The 24,492-nt window shown below is 40.5% G+C and overlaps 1 protein-coding gene across 1 annotated transcript in view; it reads right to left on the reverse strand.

The window, feature by feature from the left end:
* The window catches only part of Myo10 (myosin X), a 207,028-nt gene that overhangs the window by 86,349 nt on the left and 96,187 nt on the right, over nt 1-24,492 (reverse strand). The window contains exons 4-9 of the mRNA XM_027954392.2: nt 23,327-23,514; nt 11,110-11,244; nt 9,477-9,601; nt 8,644-8,657; nt 8,443-8,527; nt 7,662-7,765 (exon numbers count right to left, since the gene is read on the reverse strand). Of these exons, the coding sequence (XP_027810193.2) occupies nt 7,662-7,765; nt 8,443-8,527; nt 8,644-8,657; nt 9,477-9,601; nt 11,110-11,244; nt 23,327-23,514 (651 nt within the window). The remainder of the gene's footprint in view (nt 1-7,661; nt 7,766-8,442; nt 8,528-8,643; nt 8,658-9,476; nt 9,602-11,109; nt 11,245-23,326; nt 23,515-24,492) is intronic.

A 24,492-nucleotide genomic window follows, 5' to 3' on the forward strand; every position in this document is an offset into this window, starting at 1 on the left:
TGGAAGCATTTTATTACGTGTACATTATATCTCAATGAAGTTAGTCATAAAATATTTTAAAACCACAAATTAATCAAAAGTGAGAAGCCTTATTTCAGAGGTAAAGGCAAACACTGATGCAAAGAATAAGAACTATTTGTAAGTTCTTTATCAGTTTTAAAAAAAACCTATGGGAAAATCTTTATTCAAATTTCAAGACATTTATCAGTGACTTATTCTAAAAGATAAAAGCAAAGAAATAAGGTTAAGAACTATAGAATAATTTTTCATTTCTATTTTTAAAATTCTCACATATGACATTGGGATGGCCTCTTTCACCACTTCTATGTAACATAGTTTTTGAAACACTGGCCTGAGCAATTAGATAGATGAAACAAATTAAAGGGATATAGGAATTAGCACTATCTGCTGATGATATGATTCTGTATCTAGAAGACCTAAAAAGCTCCCCCAGAAAACTTCTAGCACTAGTAAATGAATTCAGCAAAGTAGCAGGACATAAAATCAACACCCATAAATCAAAGGCATTTCTGTATATCAGTGACAAATCCTCTGAGAAGGACATGAGAAAAACTATCCCATTTACAATAGCCTCAAAAACAAACAAACAAAAAACTTGGGAATCTTTTTTTTTTTTAAATTTTTTTAATACTTATTTATTAGTTTTCGGCGGACACAACATCTTTGTTTGTATGTGGTGCTGAGGATCGAACCCGGGCCGCACGCACGCCAGGCGAGCGCGATACGGCTTGAGCCACATCCCAGCCCCCAAACTTGGGAATCTACTTAAGGAAAGAGGTGAAATATCTATACAATGAAAATTACAGGACCTTAAAGAAAGAAATCAAAGAAGACATTCAGAACTGGTATGTTTAAAAAGTATTGTGGGGGCTGGGGCTGTAGATCAGTGGCACTGTGCTTGCCTAGCATGTTTGAGGCACTGGTTCAATCCTTAGCACCACATTTAAAAAAAAAAAAAAAAACAGATAAAATAAAGGTATTTTTTCCATCTACAACTACAAATTTTTTTTTTTTAATTTTATGTGTGTGTTACTGAGGACTGAACACAGGGCCTTGCACATGCTAGGCAAGCACTCTACCTCTGAGCCATACCCCACAACTATAGTTTATAAAAATTTTCTAAGTCAATCTTACAACGACTACACAAAATCCAAATCTTTACCAATTTAACTATTTACACTTCACATAATACTAAAAAGAGTAAGATTTAAAAAAATAAGTACATGGCAGCAGAAAATTCCTAACTAGCAAATGAAAACCCTCAATACATTCCCCATAAAAAATTCCTTGATTAAGTTCTTAAAACATAGAAAGGTTGTATATGGAAATATGAAATGAAATAAAATTAATGTTTACTATATTCATAAATTTGTGACTTCTTTGCTTTCAAGTTTAGCTCTAAGTGATTAGTTAATTAGCAGTATAGTGATAAGTGGTAATTGCATTAATCATATGATGGGGTAATTTAATGGCTGCAACCAATTATCACCAGTGTGGGTGTGTGTGCTACAATTGCTAGCAAGAGTCTCCATTTACTGTCTCTTGCTGTCCTATTTATAGTCAGTTCAGCAAGCAATCCCCCCTTGGCAAGAGTAGCCACTTAAAGGCTTATTATAATTATTTTATTATCTCAATAATATGGCTCAAGACTGAAAAAACCCTGGGAAATTCTCAGTGTGGCTCAGAATTGCCAAATAGCAACTTCTTATAAAACTGGTACTGAGTTATAAAAAATACTTTCAATAAAAGCTTTTATTAAGCACATAAAAAATAATGCTTGCGAATGTGTGTGTGTGTGTGTGTGTGTGTGTGTGTGTGTGTAAAGGCAACAAATATATGATACAGTCTCAACTATCAAGCACCAAAGGTTGTCACACTGGAAAAAGGAATTGCCCTCTCAGAGGACACAGGGACCTCAGACGAACCTTGAACAATGTTATGACTTAAATGGTAGAAGGGGAGGCAATTTGGGACACAGCAAATTATAAACTGTAATTTGAAAATGATTTATTATGTAATGCTATGTTATGCTGTATGATATAATGTTATTTAAATTTTTTTATATGTATAAAATTTTCTTACGCCCCTGAAAGTTGTCAAAATGAAAATGGAGTCACTTATGTCAAGCTTACCCAACTAAATAAATAAGGCCAAAATGTCGTGAAGTTGGGGGAATCTCACGCACCTGTGCCCAAGGACAAGAAGTTTCACAAAAGACTGCCAGGACCACAACCTTGGGCAGAAGCCACTGTAAGCTCACAAAATCACTTCTGTAACATCTACCCAACAACCACCTGTCCAACCTCAGACGGGTGTCATCCTTGCTATTGACCTTTATAGCCAGTGGCTGTTATTAAAAAACAAAACAAACAAACTTTAGTAATCCTCCCCATTTTGCCTTTAAAACCCTACTCTTGCCTCAACCTCCTTGAATACACATTGCAGTGCTGTTCCTGAACAAAATCACTTCCTGAATAAACTCACTATCTGTGGACGATCTGTATGTTCTTTAGATTGACAACTTCTGCCTTTTCCGAGACTGAAAGAGACTGATGTTTCCATCTTTGGCAAAATGAAGCAAAAAGTCAATCCTTTAAATCTTAATAAAAATCTGACTCATGCTGAACGAATGTATATATACATAACCATGGTCACGTACTACTTGAAACCCACGGATGCAGGTAGTAAGGTCTGTGTGATCAGGAAATTCCAGCTGGAGTCCATGGCCACAGTATTTGTGGAGTGGAATGAAGAGACTATTATTGTTCATCAAAGGCTCTTGTTACCTCACATACACTTTATCGGCCACCATCCTGGTGGGTCAAATGTAGGCAGTAAAATAAATTAATTGTTACTTTTGAATTGAAATAGCTTTTCATCCTCACTGAAAAATTTATAGTGCATTTTAGAAAATTATTAAAAATGGCTATGAAATTGAGTGCAGGTTCACTGCCTCTGTCCCAGGAAAAACCAGATCTCCACTAAAACTTTGCAAAACCCCTGCAGGTTCTTACATCTACTATAGCTGTTGTCAATGATGCATTCTGAAAACACAAAACATTCTCAATGAAATAAGCAATATTCTCAAAAGGTTCTATTGCAGAGTACACTGACATTAGGGTCCACAAAAAGAATAATATATACTTAATGTTTTTATTAGTGCATTAATAGTTATATATAACAGTGGGGTTCATGTTGACATATTTATAAATGGATATAACATAATCAAGACAATTTTAATAGCTACAAATAAACAACAGAAGTGACACTTGCTTACATAATTCACAGAAATAAATTATTCTCCCTTAACATTTTAGCATATTCTGTAAACACACAATCCTTGAGCTCCAACAGAATGTGGTTCCTTCCCTTTGATTCCACTACCTCTGAGAAAAGGAGCTTCATTGAATTAAAATAAAAATATATAAATTTAAATGGTATTTGATATTAGAAATACTGAGAAAAATGACATAAAACTTCTGTTCTAAATCTTTTCCTTTCTCCAGCAGAAGACAGGTAACACGTCTGACATGTTCACTGCAGTCTCTGGTGCCTAACGCAGTGCCTGGCACATGGCAGATTTTTGCACATATGGAGTATATAAAAACCGACTTTGGTTAATGCTGTTTATGAACCACATCTGTCACTCCTGGCTGCAGAGTGCTTCATGAGGCAGTAAGGTGGGACAGCTGTTATCAGTAATGACACATACTCAAGTCCCTTATATAAAATGGTGCAGCATTTGCACATAATCTATATGCATCCTCCCATGTAAATTTAAATCATCTTTGGATCATTTATACTACCTAACATTATAAATGTGGTGTGAATGGTTGTATTGCTTAGGAGATAATGACAAGAAAAAAAGGTCTATACATGGTCAGTACAGATAAAACCATTGAAGGCTTAATTAACCTACAATTAATGGATAAGAAACCTATGGCTACAGAGGCATTGACTGCATGACAGAAACTATATTAGGAAAATTATCATATAATAGTTATTAAAAAGTTAATATGTTCTTGTAGGGCACAGTGGTGTACTCCTATAATCCTAGCAACTTGGCTGCCTGAGGCAGGAGGAACTCAAGTTCAAGTTCAGCATCACTAACTTAGTGAGGCCATCAGCAACTCTAACTCAAAATCTAAAAAAAATAAAAAATAAAAAGGGCTAGAGTTGTAGTTCAGTGGTAATGTACCTCTGAGTTAAATCCCCATTACCAAAAAGAAAAAAAAAAGTCAATATGTTTATTGAAAACATATTACAGAAAATGATGCAGAATAAAATAAAATCCTAGAATTTTGCCATATAACATCTGGGTATACATTTTTGTTCTAATCTTTTTTCTGCACATACAATTGCTATATGTATATGATATGAAAATGTTGATTTTAAAAGAATATACATATATATTGCTTTGTATACATTAATTCATATAAATAATAGCAATATATATATATGTATATATATATATTTATTATCTATAGAGAGCTACCTCCTACCCTCCTCACTTCTTATACAATAGGCAAAGTTTCCCATATAATTAAATATACCTGAACTGATGTTTTACTTGGTATAAGGGAATCTCATTTTATGAATACATGAATTACTTAAACTATTATTTCCCAATTTTTGCTTACCATAGGTTTAAGATGACAGACCCTCATTGTGCACAGAATGACACATGATGTATGATTTTTTTCTTCTTTCCCTCCCTCCTTCCCTCCTTCCATTTTGAAATTCCAGAACGAGGTTAAATAATAATAGCAAAAATGTCTCATATGTGACTTAATGAACATCAGCTAAGTTTTCATTGATACTACTGGTGAGCCAACACTAAAAAATATTTATAAATTAATGTTTAAGGATCTATAAATATATTCTATAAACTGGATGTCTAACTAGAATAAATTTGTTAGGTATATTCATTATGTCAATATCCTTTCTAGAAGATATAACCTCTGGTCATAAGATTGAATTTTAAATGCCAAAACCTCTGATTTTGCTTTAGCAATAAAAGCTAGCAATCGCTGAAAAGAAACCTTGCTCCCAAGGTTAACTGTAGCTAATAAAAAGCTCACACAGTTCTGAGTGGGAAAATGGTGCCCCCAGAGGAAGAGAGTGTAACTCCACCCGTGGAATTTCTCAGGGCCCTCCCAGGGCCAGGGAATCCCTAGATGCCAAGTACACCCTAGTGGCCAGCCAGCTCATGGAGCATGGGACTGCAGGGAAACCAGACCGGGATATTTAAGAGTCTTGTCTGTCTCCAGGTACAACAGCCTGTGATCAACATTATTGTTCTTCAGCTTGAAGAAAGAAACAAAAGGAAAAAATTCACAAGACAGCCTTTTTTGCCCTACTCATTGTTTAAGAAATAATACCAAGGGATAAAGCCTGTAAATATTCAATACAGATGCAATCATTTTGTTGTTTTAAAACATATTTTCTACTTGGGGCTGGCTGAATCTTTGTATGTGAGGCCCAGAAATACAGAGGCTGACAATACTTAGAAAAACAGTTCATAAGGCCCGGTTTGTAGGGCCGATTCCCATGCCTCTTGGTGTACACACTGCAAATGGTGCTGTCCACAGGAAACCACTAAGAGGTTAAGAAAGGGATGGTAAAAGGCTGAGGGTGTCGCTCAGGAATAGAACACTTGCCTAGCATGTGTGAGGCCCAGGTTCTACTCTCAGTACCACAGCAGTGTGTGGGGGGGGGGGGACTAGTGATAAAAATCACTCTGAATTAGAAATGGAAGACATCACTCTGAATTAGAAATGGTGACATCTTTAAAAGACAGGAAAAGAGGAAGACAATCATATTTGAGCTCACCCTGTCTTGAAATTTCATTTTCAACTTAAGGATATACCATTTGATGTGGAGAGATGATGTATGATTTTTGACCACTTTAAAAATACTTGGAAAAAAATAAAAAATAAATAAAAATACTTGGATTCTATTGCACAAGGCATTGTTATACAATCTATGAGACTAAAATGGGATATGGAATAGAGAATTGCTGGTCTTTTAACAACAACCTAAAGAGACAAATCTGAGGTGCATTGAAAGCAGGTGGGCTATGTCTGGTAGTTTGGAGTCTGGGATTTTCGGTTAAGTGTTTGGAAGCTGGGTGTAGTGGCGCACACCTATAATCCCAGCAACTCAGGGGGCTGAGGCAGAGGATGGTGAGTTGGAAGCCAGCCTCAGCAATTTAGTGAGGCCCTAAGCAACTCAGTGAGACCCTGTCTCTAAATAAAATATTAAAAGGGGCTGGGATGTGGCTCAGTGGTTAAGTGCCCCGAAGTTCAATCCCCAGTACCAAAAGTAAAAAGTGTTTGGATACTGGTTCCATCACACACTGCATCAAGGTAGGCTGGTCACCAACCTCTCTGAGACTCAGAACACAGACAACTATTCCAATGACCTGATAGGGTTATTAAGAGGACAGATATAACTCCACTCCTTATAATAAGTAGTTGCCCCTTGATATCCACAGGGGACTGGTTCCAGAATCCCCTACAGAAGTTAGAATCCCAGAATGCTCAAATCCCTTATACATAATGACACAGTATTTGCATATAACCTCTGCACATCCTCTCATACACTTTAAATCATCTCTAAATTACTTGTAACACCTAATACAATGGATATAAGTAGCTGTTATACTGTACTGTCTAGGGAAAAATGACAAGAAAAAAATCTGTACATGTTCAGTACAGACACTTTTTATTTTAAATAGTTTATTAATTGTTGGTAGACCTTTTATTTATTTATTTATATGTGGTGCTAGACTCAAACCCAGTGCCTCATATATGCCAGGCAAGTGAGCCACAGTTCCAGCCCCGAGTATAGACACTTTTTTAAAAAAAATATTTTTGTTCCAAGGTTAGTTGAATCTGATGATAGGAAACACATGGATCCAGAGAACCAACTGTGCTTGATTCCTGTCAGCTGCATTTATGATGATGATGATGATAATGATCACGAATCAACCCCAGATGCACTGCATTCCATGGTTCTAGTAAGGGCCCTGGCCCAAAGTGGGCTCACAATACCACAATCTCCTGGCCATGCTCGGTCAGGTAGGCTGTTAATAGTACTAGATGACCAGGTTTCTTAAATGTCCCTGTGATGTGTAAGAACTGCTAGAGACCATGGCATGCCACTCTTAAGATGCCCACTCTTCATGTAATCAGAAATGGCTGTCACATTTAGGCTCCAGGAAATGGATGATATCACACTGGTCACTGGGTCCAACAGCTGAGGGATTTGTTTTTAGTATGGAAGCTGTTTTTCAAAAGAAATCTGACTTATAAGCTAAAACTAAGGACCTCTTTGTGCTAATGCAAAGCCTAGAACTTTCTTGTTTTTGCCTAGTGGAGGGTAGGCATTCTGCATAGGCGGTTCCAAGTAAGCCACCCCTGGGTCTTAACTTGCCACCTTCTAAAGAAAGAGGATTCCTTGAATTCCCTTCCAGTCTGGGGGGCAGTCTTCCTCTCTACTTGGTATAAGAAGAAAATACCTGAATTCTCATACATCCTTCCAAGTGTAACTATTTCTATTAAAGAAAAAAATGTTTTGAAACAGAAAATGAAATCTGTAGCTTGTTAATAGAGAAAATAATTTTAAAAAATGCTTACAATGACTTCCTTAAAGGATTCCTGGTCACTGATTGTCTTGTCTTCTATACATCCAGACTGATTCAAGTAATGGTAGTTTTCTGGCACAGATAAATAAAATTCTTCTACAGAAAGAAAAAGAAAAATATACCATCAGTACTCAGTTGGCCAGAGTAAGACAAAATTCAAAAGAGTTCACATTGTGATTTTGTGTGTGTGTGTATATATGTGTTTTTTTTTTTTTGGGGGGGGGGTTGTTGTTGTTTTATTGTCTTTCTTTTTTGTGCTGGAGATTGCATTCTATGATTTTTAAAACTACAGTACACACATAATCCTATGTCCCTAACAGTCCCCTAATAATGGATCATTAAGTTTCCTTGTAATCATAATTTAGGGAAAATAGAAAAAGCTTAATCATACCAAATGGGATAGGAGGAAAAAAAAAACTGACGAGAGTTTTATTTTTTCTCTTAACAATCAAATGTTTAGAAATTACTTTTATTTGGCTTTGGTTTAAAAGTAAAACCAGCTATCATAGTATATTTTTCATAAATATTCTTCAAATTAAAAATGTTCCAAGACTCCCAAACAAACAAAAATTCAAGATCGCTCTATTGATCATCCTTTCTAGATATTATTTTGCCCTACAATGAACTGGGTATCTTTCGGTACCCTCATTAATCACATTCCACGGCCATGGATGGATGTGGACAGCATCATCATTTACTCCTGACGAGTGAATGTCCCAAGTGGAGAAGGAGTCTCTGACCCAGGTCATCTGGTGTTGCCCCTTCCCGCCTACCTCTCTCTGCATGTTCCAGCCCTGCCAGCAGCGCATAGAATATGTGATAATTCCTTTCCCCAGGATTTTGCCTTACTACTCGGTTCTGCGGAGAGAAACCAAATTTATATTCAGAGACGTTTCCTCTGCTTAATTCACACAAACTAAGAATTTCTGAAAATTGTTACTGTGGAAAAAATATGAATTCAAGCATGTACTCACTTTTTCTAATAAATCTTCATGTGAGAAGCAATGGCAAGTCAAGGAATAAAACAAAGATGTTACACGTTACACTAGTTCTCAATTTTCTGTTCTTTGTTACCTGATTAATTACAGTTCCCTATTCCTCTGAGGTTGAAACTTGCAGTGCCAAAAAACAAGCAAAGCCCAGACTACTTCATGTCAACTGAATTCTAAGCCTGACACCTGATACTTCATCATGTCCCAAACTATTCGATGAAAATGATTTAAAACAAATATCTGATGTTTGATAATTACTATGGTTTAGATATAGTTTTGAGAGCATCCTCCAAAGGTTCACATGCTAAAAGCTTGATCTCCAGTGTGGAGGTAGTCGGGGGTGGGGAACTCTGTGGAACCTTTCAGTAGTGGGGCCTTGCCAGGCACAGTGGCATATGCCTATAATCCCAGTGGCTCAGGAAGCTAAGACAGGAGGATCACGAGTTCAAAGCCAGCCTCAGCAAAAGTGAGGCACTAAGCAACTCATGAGACCCTGTCTTTAAATCAAATACAAAAGAGGACTGGGGGCGTGGCTCAGTGGTTGAGTGTCCCTGAGTTTAATTTCCGGTATCCCCCCAAATAAATAAGTAATTAACCAGATAAATAAATAAATAATAAAAAAGGGCAGAGGATGTGGCTCAGTGGTTAAGTTTCTCTGCGCTCAATTTCTGACACCAAAAAAAAAAAAAGGAAATAAAAGGTAGAGCCAGATTAAGATCCATTTCATGTTCCTTTTGGGGCTTTGGGATAAATCAGAACAATTTTCACTGACAACAGTTACATGCTATAGACAAAAAGTAAATGAAACAGGATACAATCTACAATTCTCCCGCCCTGAATATTTCCCTTCTGACAGATGTTCAGCTGAACGAACTTCCCAAAGCGACTGGAGTTGTTATTGTACACTGTTTTTGCATTGCCGAAAGCTTCCATGATGGGGCTGTGAAGGAATGAGAACAGTAGATGGTTATTAATTAGGGCAGATTTAAAAACAGCAAAAGCATTTCTCACAAATGTCAAAATATACAAACAAAGAAAAAAATCTGCAACCAAAAGGACCCAGAGTGGCTGTGTTTATTTTCAGAATAGGCAGACTTTTCAAACACTTGCTGAAATGGGTTCATCCTGCACATCCATTTTGAATGAGAGCAAGAATCTACAGCTAGTTACGCTGGCAAAGCATAAGACCAGGCTAAGACCACAACAGCTCATCCCTGTGCAAACTAGCCTCAGTTTATAAACACGAGTCAGGGGTTGCAAGAAAAAGCCTGCCCTCAAATTCTAAAAGCTGAAAAGGTTCCAGTCCTGAAAATGTCATCCATTTGTTGTATGTCCTGTGGGCAACCCATTTAATATTTTGAATCTTCTGCCACTGTAAAATGGAGTCAGGCTAGGCCACGGGTTGGCGACTTCTTCTGTAAAGGACGAGACAGTACTTGTTTTAGGCTTTGCAGACCATGTGGTCCCTGTGGCAACTACTCAGCTCTGCCACTGTAGCTTGAAAGCAGCCAGACACGATACAGTTGAGCATGGCTGGGTTCCAACAAAACTATTTGCAAAAAGGGCTGCAGGAGAAAACAGAAGTTCTGGAGATAGAGGGTGGAGATGTTTGCACAATGATGTGAAAGCACTTATAACTACTGAGCTATACAAGGAAAAGTTGATGGAATTTTAAATTTGGTTATGTATACTTTACTACAATTGAAAGAAATGAAGGGTTTGCTTTTTTTTTTTTTAAAAAAAAAAAAAGGTTGCATGATATATCACTTATAGTCTGCTGACTCTCTAAAAAACAGGCTCTGCAATACCCCCTCCCCTATGAGTTCTAATATCTTCTAAGGCACAAATCAGATACCAGGCAATTACCTATCTTCAATAACAATTCAGATGATACCTGGCACACAGCCCCCTTTCAAAATTGTGAAACTTCCTGTTATGAAATGCGTGTCACTAATCTGTCCCAGCAGAGGCTGCGCAAATGCCATTCTGCTCACCCTGAGCCTCCCCATGGCGGAATGCTGGACAGATCCCTCCTTGCTCCTCTGCACACTGGGCCCTGTGACACAGGGCTGGAGGTTTAGCTCCCACTGATAGCAAATGCTCTCCAAAGCCAGCTGATTTGATTCTCCTCCATAGCTGCCAGACTAGCTAGTGCCCATATGGCCCAGGTCCTTCAGAAGCTTGGAAAGCCTCCTAGGCAGGGAGGAGGCTGCTCCTCCAGCCACATGGCAAACTAGCCCAGCAGGGAAGGGTCAGGAGCATCTTCCCAGAGTGAAAGAGTTGCTCCTGGGGCTATTAGAAGGTGCTACGCGTGTCAAGACCGGTTTTTAAGGAATTGTAAGAGAGAAGGCAAGAAAAAGAGAAACTCGACCAGGTGATCTAAACTATTCCATGCTGGGGAAAGCAAATCCTATTAGTTGGAAACAAGAAAATGGATAAAAGAAATACCTGCTTTCAAGAATAGCTTGTTCAACACAGGATGTCTTCTCCTTTAAGGACAATTCCAAAGACTGTTGACTGATGACTGAGAGAAACTTGAGGATCAATTTAGTGCTTTCGGTTTTCCCTGCCCCACTTTCACCACTGAAAGACAAAATGCAGAAGTTTGTGCTTCTCAGTGTATGTACTGTTTTAAACAACCAGTGTGGTCAATGGCACATAATTCCTCAACAGAACAACTGCTAAAAAGTGGGAAAAGGGAGATTTCGAAAAATTCCTCTGTAGAAGAGCTGAGTTAAAGGGAGGCAAAGGTTCCTTCTCCTGCCGGCTGCCCCATCTTCAGTCCTACACAGGCCTCTTTTAGCACATGGGTGAACAGTACTGCCTTTTGTTAAGTAAATGTCCCAAAATGGATGGTGCTCTCATGGCAGGGAAGTCCTGCAGGAGTTGGGATCTTGCTTTGTTTTGCAGTATTCCAAACACCTCAACAGAGCAGTGGGTTCATACATATTAAATGAATAAGCACATTTCAAGCTTCAAGCAAGTGAATGAATGTGAAATCATTAGTCAATTTTTTGGAGAAGATGAGGAATGAACCTGAAGGTACACGAACGACCCACACTTAATCACTTCATCCTCAGAGTGAGCCAGAACAGAATAGCAGGTTTGTCTGCCCAGAAGCCCCTGGGAGACCTAGTGTTAGTGATGGGTCAGGAAAGTGAACAAAACAACTTAGACAGAGGGTGCCATGGAAAGAAGTAAAGGAGGTCTGAGACATGCCTCAAAAGACTGGCAATAATGAGGCAGGCACGGAGGAAAGGGGAAGGATTCCGGGTAATGATAATGCGAGTGAAGTACAGTAGCCAGACAAGCCTGGACGGACTCTCACAGGACATGGGACTGCTCGGGGCAGCTGGGCCACACCAGAGGCAGCACAGAAAGATGGTTAAGACTGACTTGGTACAGAGGCACAGGCAGGAGCAGGAGGGTGAGACTGACCCGTCAAGGGTACTGTAGAGAGCACAGTCCTGGAAGGAAATCGCTAGAAGGGCTGAAAGCTCCCTCAGGGAGACAGGCTGTTGCTATTACCCGGGGTATAGTGGTCAGGTCCAGGATACAAGTAACGTGACAGGAGATGCAGAAGGAAGTGCGGAGATGAGACGGATTTGGAAGGAGAATCCCAACAGATTTTGTATAAGGCGCCATGCTTGACACTGTGGGGAGAACAGGAGAAGCAAAGAAGCTGAACTTATAAGGAAAGAAAACCAAAAGGATAATCAGGAGCACAGCTGGACAAACGCCCTTGCGAGGTAGCAGGTTGATCAGTGCTTGATGGCGGGCTTCACAGAAGGGTTCCTCTGTATCCTAACGATCTGGTGGAATGCCTGCCAAGACCTGGGATGTTATCAGGAGAGAGAAGCATTGCTGAAAACGTGGTGGATGATTAAGCACATGTAATAAAAGAGAGGAAATGACTCAGAGACAACACCAGGGAGCTAGATGGGGTAACATAACCCCTGGGGGACTCTGCTGGTCCAGGCCCAGCACATTGGGCATGGGAGGGCGCCATGATTCCCACCTCAGAGACATCACGTTGCGGGTGCCCAGGGCTCCTGGCAAGGTAGGTACACACCCAAGAATGACCAAGCAAAAACGTCCCCTTCTTGCAGACAACAAATACCTGAGAATCCACACCTACCTTGAGATCATAAAGCAAAAGCCAAGAAAAGCAGAGAGGAGCCCAATGGGAATGGCTGAACCCCAACCTTGAAACTGTCCCACCCAGTGTTATTTGAGATAATCAAAGACCCGTGGAAGTTAGGGCCAGCTTCGGTTGGGTTTCCTTTATCAGCAGCTGGAATCTTCTGAGCACAGGGCTGAGCTTGCCCACATACCTGGGCGCAAGGAAGGCATTTGGCCATAGTGCACTGAGCATATAACACACACGCTGAGAGAGAAAGTTTCAAGGAAGCATTTAAATAACTCTCCATATTTCAAAGAATGTATGCCTACCTAGCAGCTGTTGGTGACTGAATTATTAAAAATGAACACTAGAGGATAAGTCCTTTAGTTAAAATAGGTGAGGAAGAAACAATGTCATTCCCCAAACCCACTTCTTTATCTCTCAGCCCACAGAAGGGGACATTCCAACATCCCTTGAAGTGAGGGCGGTCAGTTGGCCAATGGAGCTGAACATGGCCAATGGATACGAGGAACTGAATGACAGAGCAAGAGCCATATGCCACTGCCAAACCTGTGCCTGCAAACCCCCTCATGGTTCCCTGGATTCTCCACCTTCCTGCCATCTGGACCCCCTCAGGGTGGCACATCTCCAAAACAAAGAAACACGCAGAGGAGTCAAGTCCCTCCCCTACCCACCAAGAGCAGTGGCATGGCAACAAGGAAACCCTGGCTGTGTCATTCCCCTGAGATTCACCCACCTCGAATAACATGACAAAAGACAACCACGAAGAGCATACAAAAGACTTGGTCAAGGGAAAGAAAAGAACTGTCCCTGTCATCAGCTCTCACTGTTAGGGACATGCACTTGAAGAAGAGATGATATACAAAGAGAACCCACACAGCTGGCGGTTGATGGTCACAGATATCCCTCTCTGCCCATTTCCAGCTAGACTTGTCCTTACTGCATCACATCTTCTTCAAGAATCTTTAAGTACTTTTTTTTTTAATTTTTTATTGTTGGTTGTTCAAAACATTACAAATTTCTTGATATATCATATTTCACACTTTGATTCAAGTGGGTTATGAACTCCCATTTTTACCCCATATACAGATTGCAGAATCACATCAGTTACACATCCATTGATTTACATATTGCCATACTAGTATCTGTTGTGTTCTGCTGCCTTTCCTATCCTCTACTATCCCCCCTCCCCTCCCCTCCCCTCCCCTCTTCTCTCTCTACCCCCTCTACTGTCATTCATTTCTCCCCCCTTGTATTATTTTTCCCTTTCCCCTCACTTCCTCTTGTATGTACTTTTGTATAACCCTGAGGGTCTCCTTCCATTTCCATGCAATTTCCCTTCTCTCTCCCTTTCCCTCCCACCTCTCATCCCTGTTTAATGTTAATCTTCTTCTCCTGCTCTTCGTCCCTACTCTGTTCTTAGTTACTCTCCTTATATAAAAGACATTTGGCATTTGTTTTTTAGGGATTGGCTAGCTTCACTTAGCATAATCTGCTCTAATGCCATCCATTTCCCTGCAAATTCTATGATTTTGTCATTTTTTAATGCAGAGTAATACTCCATTGTGTATAAATGCCACATTTTTTTTATCCATTCGTCTACTGAAGGGCATCTAGGTTGGTTCCACAGTCTTGCTATTGTGAATTGTGCTGCTATGAACATCGATGTAGCAGTGTCCCTGTAGCATGCTCTTTTTAGGTCTTTAGGGAATAGACCGAGAAGGGGAATAGCTGGGTCAAATGGTGGCTCCATTCCCAGCTTTCCAAGAAATCTCCATACTGCTTTCCAAATTGGCTGCACCAATTTGCAGTCCCGCCAGCAATGTACAAGTGTACCCTTTTCCCCACATCCTCGCCAGCACTTGTTGTTGTTTAATGGCTGCCAATCTTACTGGAGTGAGATGGTATCTTAGGGTGGTTTTGATTTGCATTTCTCTGACTGCTAGAGATGGTGAGCATTTTTTCATGTACTTGTTGATTGACTGTATGTCCTCCTCTGAGAAGTGTCTGTTCAGGTCCTTGGCCCATTTGTTGATTGGGTTGTTTGTTATCTTATTGTCTAATTTTTTGAGTTCTTTGTATACTCTGGATATTAGGGCTCTATCTGAAGTGTGAGGAGTAAAGATTTGTTCCCAGGATGTAGGCTCCCTATTTACCTCTCTTATTGTTTCTTTTGCTGAGAAAAAACTTTTTAGTTTGAGTAAGTCCCATTTGTTGATTCTAGTTATTAACTTTTGTGCTATGGGTGTCCTATTGAGGAATTTGGAGCCCGACCCCACCGTATGTAGATCGTAGCCAACTTTTTCTTCTATCAGACGGCGTGTCTCTGCTTTGATATCAAGCTCCTTGATCCATTTTGAATTAACTTTTGTGCATGGCGAGAGAAAGGGATTCAGTTTCATTTTGTTGCATATGGATTTCCAGTTTTCCCAGCACCATTTGTTGAAGATGCTATCCTTCCTCCATTGCATGCTTTTAGCCCCTTTATCAAATATAAGATAGTTGTAGTTTTGTGGATTGGTTTCTGTGTCCTCTATTCTGTAAGTACTTCTTTTTGATGCATCAGTAAACCTTAGACAAAAGTAAAACTCTGATGTGTGTGTGCTCTGCACCAGAGCTTCTCAAATTTGGCTTCACATTAGCATCAGCAACATATCCCTCATCCAGTCCTGCAGGGTAGAAGTCAGCCGTCAGCATTTAAAAACAAAACAAAACAAAACGTTCCAGATGATTCTGTGAAGCCAAGTTGAAAAACTATTGCCCTTAAAAGCAGCTTCAGAAAATTCAGACAGGGCTGGGCTACTGTTTAGATCGTGAATGTCCCCCAGAGGCCCATGTGTTGGTCTGCAGGGTGGTGTTACTGAAAGGCATGGAATTGGGGCTGGGGTTGCGGCTCAGGGGTAGAGGGCTCGCCTAGTATGTGGGAGGCCCTGGGTTCGATCCTCAGTACCACATATAAATAAATAAAGGCATTGTTTCCAACTACAACTAAAACCCATAAAATATATTAAAAAAAAAATAAAGAAAGGCATGGAACCTTTGAGAGGTGGGGCCTTTTGTGAGGTTCTCAGGCCCCTCAAAGTGTGTGCTCCCAAGGGGATTGTGGGACTCTGGCCCTTTCTTCTCTCTTTTGCTTCCTATCCATTAGGTGAATTAGGTTTTGTTCTATCACACATTCCCACCAGGATGTGCTGCTTCACAACAGATCTAAACCAACAGGGCCAATCCATCACAGACAGGAACCTTCAAAACTACAAGCCAAAACACCCCCTATTCTCTCTACAAGTTGATTATCTCAGAAATTTTACTATAGTAATGAAAAAAAAAATTACTAATAAAGATTGCACCAGGAGACAAATGGTAACTACTCACATATGGGGATGTGCAAGTGTTATATCAACAAGACAAAGAATAAAAAATTAAATAACTCGCATATTGCTAAAACACAGAAATATGCCAGATGTCCTCAGACATTAATGTCAAAGTAACAGAACTCTGAAAGTAGTACACTTTTACCTAACTCTCCCCCACCTCTTTCCCCGTCTGTCCCTACTTCTTTTTAATTCTTCATAAGTCCATGATGATTATAGACCTCTGCTTTGGTGCCGACAGGAGAGTAAGTACAAATGGGCTTCAGCAAAAATGTGTCTATCTGCTCGAACCAAAATGATCTTATGTTATTAAACCAAAAACAAAATATAAAAATAAAAACACATCGAAATTCTGTAACTATAACAATGAAAATAAAAAAGAGAAGAAATATAATCCAGAAGCTGCATGGTCCATGTTAAAAATATTGGGTTTTTATAGGCATAATGGAAAGTCATCAGGTGTCTTTAAGCAGGACAGTGGCATGGCCAGATTTAAGATTCAAAAGAATGGTTTTGACTTCTGTGTGGAAAATGGACAGGAGGGAGGTGAGAAAGGAAACAGGGGGGCCAAAGCCACATGGCTCAGTAATTGACAGACATGGGTAATGACCCCTGAGACCCAGGGAGCCTGCTAGTGTGATATTCTGGGTGTTGGTAATGACTGTACATCTGTGAAGACTTAGGCTATACTCAAGATCACTTAAGACATTGTACTGTATGTAATTCTACTTTAAGTTGAAGAAGAAAAGAGTGAATAATTTTTTAAAAAAGATTTTACAGTTATAAATGAACAGTATGCCTTTACTTTGTTTATTTTTATGTGGTGCTAAAGATCAAACCCAGTGCCTCACACATACCAGGCAAGTGCTCTACCACTGAGCTACAGTACAGCCCCAGCCCCAAGAATGAATGACTTCTGGATAGGGTTGGTGGTGCACATCCACAATCCCAACTACTTGGGATGATGAGGAAAGAGGACACAAGTTCAAGGACAACCTCAGCAGTTTAGCAAGCCCCTGTCCAAAACATTTTTTATTTTATTTTTAAAAATTTTTTAGCTCATTGGTGGAATGACCCCAATACCACAAAGAAAAAAAGAATAACTTTTAGATTAAGAAGAGTGATTTTCAGTCTCAGACTCGGGAAAGGACAGGATGAAAGGGAAGCAGAAGACGAGGAGCACGATTCTGAAGAAAACTGTAAGAGTTTACAACACACCATCTTGAGGTGCCCATAAGACATCTCAGTGATGATACCTAGGAGGCAGAAGTCTGGAACTCAGGGAACTCGGGGGACATAGGTTAGTCTTGGGAGACACACAGACACAGGAGGAAAGAGCAGCATAAGAAGTTCAGAAGAAAAAAAGGTGAAAAATGATCAAGGAACTGAGAAGTGGCCAGAGAACCAACCAGAAATCCAGAAGGATGGAGAGCCATCAGGAGAGCTGGGACAGCTTGCTGCAGAAAGTGGGTGGCTTAAAGAGGCTGTGGGATCAAAGACACACCTTTCTGTCCCCAAGAAGGGACATATTAGAAAGTTTTGAGTGAGAGGGGGCTGGGTTAGTTGGTAGAGTGCTTGCTCTCATGCACAAGGCCCCAGCTCTATCAAATAAAAAAAAAAAAATGAGAGAGAAAAAGTTTTGAGTGATAATGCTAATGATCCAGCAGAGGAGGAAAGGTCAAAGAATCAGAAGCAGTGAGGCTCAAAGACAGAGCAACATCCCCAGGAAACAGACAGGAGGCATCCAGAACACACCTGCAGGAAAAGAGCACACAGGGTGCAGTGGTCCAGCTAATCTCCTAGCCGTAGAGGTGATGTCGTATTCCCTCGATTCAGTGCAGTATCAGCAAATGATGACCTTCAAATCAGACCTGCTGCCTGTTTTTACACATAAAGTTTTATTGGTACACAGTCTACTTTACCATGTTTTCATCCCATCTGTGAGCAAAGAGCTGAGTAGTGCAGCAGAGGTGGTCTTATCCACAAAACCTAAAATATATTCTTTGTACTTTTATATTTTAGATGTGAGGTGTCCCCCAAAAGCTCATGTGTAAGACAATGAAGGTTTGGAGGAGAAAAGATCGGGCTATATCTTTAACCTAATCAGTGAAAAATCCCTGATGGGATAAACTGAGTGGTAACTGGAGGCAGGTGGGGTGTGGCTGGAGGGAATGGTTCATTGGGGTGTGGCTATGGGGTATATATTTGAATCTGGCAAATGGAGTCTCTGCTTCCTGATCATCATGTGAGCCACTTCCCTCTACCACACTCTTCCACCATGATGTTCTGCCTCACCTTGAGCCCTGAGGAATGGAGATGGCCTTCTATGGACTAAGACCTCTGAAACCATGAGCCCCCAAACAAATTTTTCCTCCTCTAAAGTTGTTCTGGTTGGGTATTTAAGACATAGCAGTGAAAAAGCTGACTAAAACACCTTACACCTACTTATTGTTGGCATCTGACAATCAAACATTTCTCTTCCTGTGAATCAAATTCCTGAGCCATGTGATTTTCTCAAAATATAAATCAGATCACTTCCTATCTTGTTAGAAGACTTTGGAAACATCTCTTCTGTCTAAAGAATTAAGTTTAAAAGTCTTAGCAAAGAAAACAAAACCCTAAAGACATGGCCCTACACCAAGCAGTAGGATTCTCTTATGTCAGAGAGAGTTAAGTTCAAGTCTTGGGTTTGCTGCTGAAAGCTAGTCTCTTTAGTAAGTCCCTCTGCAAACTGAGTTGCCAGCCTCAGCTTCCCCACACACTGCCCCCGAGGTTCCTTAGAGCATTACACACAAATGAGTCTTCTCAATGGACTTCAGCTCCCTTTCACTGCCTTTCCCACCCCATTTCCTGCTGCAGAATTACAGGAGCAAGAGCCCTGACCCATGCCCTGCTCTGCTTGGTGCCTTTCCAATCCAGGACCTAAGTTTTCTTCAGCATTCCAAAGCCATCATTTCTAGAAACAGAAAAAGACCAAACACCCAATTATCATTCCAGGATACAAAAGACACAGTTAAGCAGAAATTGCTCACATTCTGAACTCCACCCCCAACAAGCCAAAAAAAAAAAAAAAAGAAGAAGAGAAAGTGAAGATCATAAACCAATAGTCACTCTGGATTGTTCATCTTGCTGAAAGCTGGCCTCTACCAGACCCTTTCCTGGGTGCCTCGCTGCAAACAGAAACAGGCCTCAGGCCTATTCACTGTTAAACAAAAACGATGGGAAGCCATTGTTTAGGCTGGGTTCCTGCACTAGTCCCCATGTACCAGATCAAACCAAAATGGAATCACTTATGCTAATTGCCACATAATCAAAACTGAAGCTTTGAGTCCCCAGATTAGTTTTTTTTTTTTTTTTTTTTCTGAAAACAGGAGACTCCAGTCTACCTGAATCAGTGCAATAAGACAGTCTACTCGGCTTCAACCCCTACGAGAAGGTAACCTGATATTGACCACCCGGACCCTTCTCCATGGTTCTTTCCTGATTCCCACCCTACAAAACCCTCTGCTCTGTCAGTTCCCAGCAGGATCTCTCATTTATTTTGTAGAATGAGGCTGCCTTGATTCATAACTCATGAATAAGTGCCAATGTGATATGCACGTTAACTGGCTGTAATTTTGTCTTTGTACTTCTCTGTTATCTTAAAAGGTCATATATAATAAAAAGACCATAATAAACTAAACCCTAATGGCCCAACACAATGTCTGAAAAACTGTACTAGATAAACCAAGGTCAAATGCTGACCTTATTAATTAGATGAGAAAAAAAAATTCTAATGAGTTTTAAGTTCATATGTATTAAGTTTTATTTTTACATTTAAAACTATAAAAGCATAAGATTCCACTTAAATGGATGCACAAAAGTAAAATGAAGAGGTTAAGAGAGGTGACAGTCTTAAAAATGAGACGAATAAGTGTGGAGGCCTGAAGGCCTGTACCACAGGCACAGGATGAAAAACTGGACCATAAACTCCTGTCTAGATCCAAAGAGGCTTATCTTCTTACTCATTTGTTTATTCATTCTTTCATTTCTGGGCTAAGGATTAAATATTTTCTGATTTTAACATCACTAGGCACCAAGAGAATCTTTTGAAAGTAGTAACACATTTTATCCACCAGAGGGCAGATCACACCCAAGGAACACTAAATAGGCTCCTGTAACCAGCAATTTATACTTTCAGACTCAATTTTATTCTCTTAATTCCACAGCTCCATACACCCCCACACCCAACTTAAAAAGAAAAAAGGACTGCTGGAAAGATCTGTTAAAATCAAAACACATTTTAGTGAGAACTATATTCTTAAAGTCTGTTTCCTGAGTTAATTTAGATACACAGTTATTCTTTTCTCATCAACCTTACATAATAAGAGCTTTCTGTTTGAGACTCACTTCCCACCCCCACCCCCTTAATTTTTAAATACTATGGTCTTTGGAATAGAAATGTCAACCTCCTTTTATTTTATTTACACACACACACACACACACACACTAACGTGCGCGCGCGTGCGTGCACAAGGCTCTCATTTGATTTCTCACTTTCTTCCTAAACTGCCCTGTCTAGCAAGGGATATATTAGTCATGCTCTCATTTTTTTTCCACTGGAAGTAATAAATACAAGCAATTATCCATGAAATATTTAGGTATGTAAGTGGGACTAACAATTTGATATTCTTAAAAACAGGTTAGGTTCTCTTTCTGTTCATCTTATGAAATTATATACTGTATGCTGATATAATGACCTTTAATTCTAACTTCAAAACTTTAACATAGTCATCTAAGAAACAAGCACATAGTGCTTCTACTGAACTATCAGTCAAGTTATATTATTAGGCATGTTATTCTTAAAAGCTGTTTCTATTGTAAGAAAGTGGCTTCACTTTGATCAACAATAAATCAGGTTAAATGAATGTCTACAACTCACACGCACACATTGTTAATAGTAACAGGGAATGAGCACAGTTGTTCCCATGTGTGTAATTCCCATCTGTTAGAAATACAAGAAATCACCACAAGGACAATAACAGGTCAAAACCACCCTTAAAAACACTCCCCTGAAAGTCGCTTTCTGAATGGCTCCTGGAGGTATCACACAGAGGGCCCACATCAAAAGCTGCCGGAAGGGTTCCATGCACTGGTACCTGGAAAGTTCCCGGCACAGTGTCCAACACACCATAATCCTTCAAAAAAATAGCCAATTATTTCTTCCTCACCTTCAATTAGATACCATAGGGGACAGTGTCAACGTGTCTCAGGTGCCTTCAGTTAGGGCGACTCTCCATTCCCTTGCCTGGGTTTTGAGGATCTTGAGGAGAGGCTCCTCTGGCACACCTGCCCACCCCCCAGCAGTAGGTGTGGCTTCCCTGGTGGGAGAACTAGGGAGAAAGGCTGAGCACACTTAGCCGTTCGATCTGTTCCTCACTATCTGGGAATTGGATTCTCACAACAACTGTGGTCACCGGCTACCTGGCTGTACCCATTCACAACCAGGTGCTTCTGTCTGTCTGTAGGTCTAATTTTGGGCTACAGTGCTAGCAAGCCCAATTGGCTGGGACTCTAAAGATGGCATATGGCTCTCCATCTGTCTTCTTATGCCTTATTTCCATTTAATTGGAAATCAGTGTGGGGGGCCAGGATGGTTTTCTTATTGTCCTCCTCCAATGCAAACATCTCATTGAGCCACACCCCAGCCCTATCTCACTAGTTGATTAGTGCCTCATTAAGTTGCTATGGCTGGCTCTGAACTTGTGATCCTCCTGCCTCAGGATCCTCAGCCGCTGGGATTACAGGTGGGCACCACTGTGCCCAGCTACCCTTTTCTTTTTAAAATATTAATTACTGTGCCACAAGTGGGGACTGGGAAGTCACCTAAAACATATCAAAATCTTTCACTTTTGCAGTTTTATTAGACCATCACTCCTCAGTAATGCTCATGTTCCATGAATAAACACCCAGACAGACAAATGAATGAAATGCTTGCATAGTCCATGGAAACCTCACTACAACTAACATTCATCACATCTGCTTTGGCAATCATCCAGGGGTGTGCTGATCACAACCAGAACACAATTCCAATTTAAATAATTAACAAGAAGATGAAAGAGGACATCACTAAATATATGTGATGAGATCAATGTGAACTAATTAATAATGGAAATTAAGAATTTTCTTTTCAGTACTGGAGACTGAATCTCGGGTCTTACACATTCTGGGCACTAACTTACACCCTCAACCCATTTTAATTTTATTTGGAGACAAGGTCTTGCTAAGTTGCCCAGGATGGCCTTGAACTTGAGATCCTCATGCCTTAACCTCCCAAAATGCTGGGATTACAATCATGCACAATTACACCCAGCAAAACCAGGAAATATCTTTTTTAAAAAATACATATTTTCTACTACTGTTGGACAGTTCTTAGTGATAAAGGTTTGATGGTGGGGTTCCTGGTTCTTTATTTTTCAAAATGAATTGGATGTTGTCTAAAATAGATATGACAAGTGCATTTTTTCACTACTAAAAAAACTGAAATAAACATGTTCTTACATCATTCTTTTGCCATATCCATACTAAATCCATTTCTGTAGATAATTTAGGGGTAAACATTAGAGGCACCCGATTATTCAAGTCTTAAATTTGGGACATTCTATCTGGAGTAATTTTATCATATTAGACTAGAGAAAACAGAAAGGTTTTTTGAGGATACAGGCATTTTGACTAGCATACATAAAACATTTAAATTTGGAAGAACCATGCAGCATTTTCTTAAACAGACAGCACCATGCCACATAACTGAAACAAACCAAAGAACAATTAAGGCAAATTGCGGGCAGGGAGTGAGGGAGTGAGAAAATGACAATGAACAGGTGAAAGGAGCAATTCTAACTAAGCAAAGAGCCCAACAACATGGTACATCTGCTTTTTTAAGATTTCAAAGTTAGCTCTTCTAAGTGCATGTTTTCTGAAAACTGCAGTCACCAAACTACTCAAAACAGAAAGCTCCATCTGAGAAATCAGGTAGTGAGAAAAGCCTTTCTCCAGGTCTCAGAGCAGGTGTGAGCTGGGCCAATCCTGGTAAAGCCCTCCTTCTCCAGGACCAGAGCCCACGCCTCCTCCCTCGCGCCCCCTGGCGGCCTGCACTAGCCCTGCGCGTTACCTGATAAGGACGCACTGGTTGTCGTGGCGCTTCCACAGGCATCGGTAGCACTCGTTGGCGATGGCGAAGATGTGCGGAGGGAGCTCGCCCAGGTGGCGCCTGCTGTACTGCTCCATGGTGGCATGTTCGTACAGGCCAGCGATTGGCTGGTAGGGGTTCACCGAGGCGATGATGGAGCCAATGTAGGTCTGCAAGCACAGAGATGGGGACAGGGATGCAGGAGTTACACCCAGGGAGCCTTGGCAGATGACTTGCTCTCCAACAGCGCAAGTTTGACAGCAGTTCCACATCCGCATGCCAGCACGACCCACTGGTATGCACTACAGTGAAGGGTGACCCCTATTCCCCACTATCAACTTGTCCCCACCCTTTCTGGTACAAATTTTGACCTTCTGCACAAATGAGTGGGGCCATTTCAAAGTGGGCTTTCAGAGAAAGGTAAATAAGAGGGGAGGATGGTGAGGGGCCAGGCCAAGCCCCTGCCTGGGTGGTCTCCCTAATCCTAATCCCTTCCCTGGAGCAAAGGAAGCTGGTTCCAGTTGGCTGCTCCTGGGGTGGCCCCTACAGGAGGGTTAAAATGGTAAGGGAGGGAGAAAATAAAGTAGAGGGGGATGGGGTAGGGGGAGAGGGGGCAAGCAGAGCTACTTAATGAGTGCTGACTTCTGTCCAGGGTGATGAAAAAGTTCTTGAGGTGTCAGTAGTTATTTGGAAGCATAACAATGTGGATATGCACTTAAAATAGTCAAAATGGCAAATTTTATGTCATGGGGAAGCCACAGCTTTTAAAAAGTGACAAGACCATTTGGAAAATGCTAGGCCTTCTTCCAGTAACCACAGTACATCACAAAGTGCCAAATAACTTACCTGGAACTTAGATAATTGCCAATCTCACCTTTTTAGGACAATCTCAAGGCCAGGAATTAAATAAGAATTTCAGATTAACTAAACAGAAGCTATAAGATCACTAAAGCTTATTACCTGGGGTCCCTTCCATAGAGAAGTGTACTTCCTCAAGATGCTAGGACAGTTTGGTTACCTGGTTTCTAGACACAGGGAGGAAGAAAATCAAATGTGGGTGCAAGCAGAGTCCTGAAACTGCCACCACCACCTTTTGTGGAGCAAAAGCACCATGCTAAGGGCTCTACAGAGTGTTAGGGGCACATCCA

This window comes from Marmota flaviventris, chromosome 5 (genome assembly GCF_047511675.1).
Source record: "Marmota flaviventris isolate mMarFla1 chromosome 5, mMarFla1.hap1, whole genome shotgun sequence".
NCBI lineage: Eukaryota > Metazoa > Chordata > Mammalia > Rodentia > Sciuridae > Marmota > Marmota flaviventris.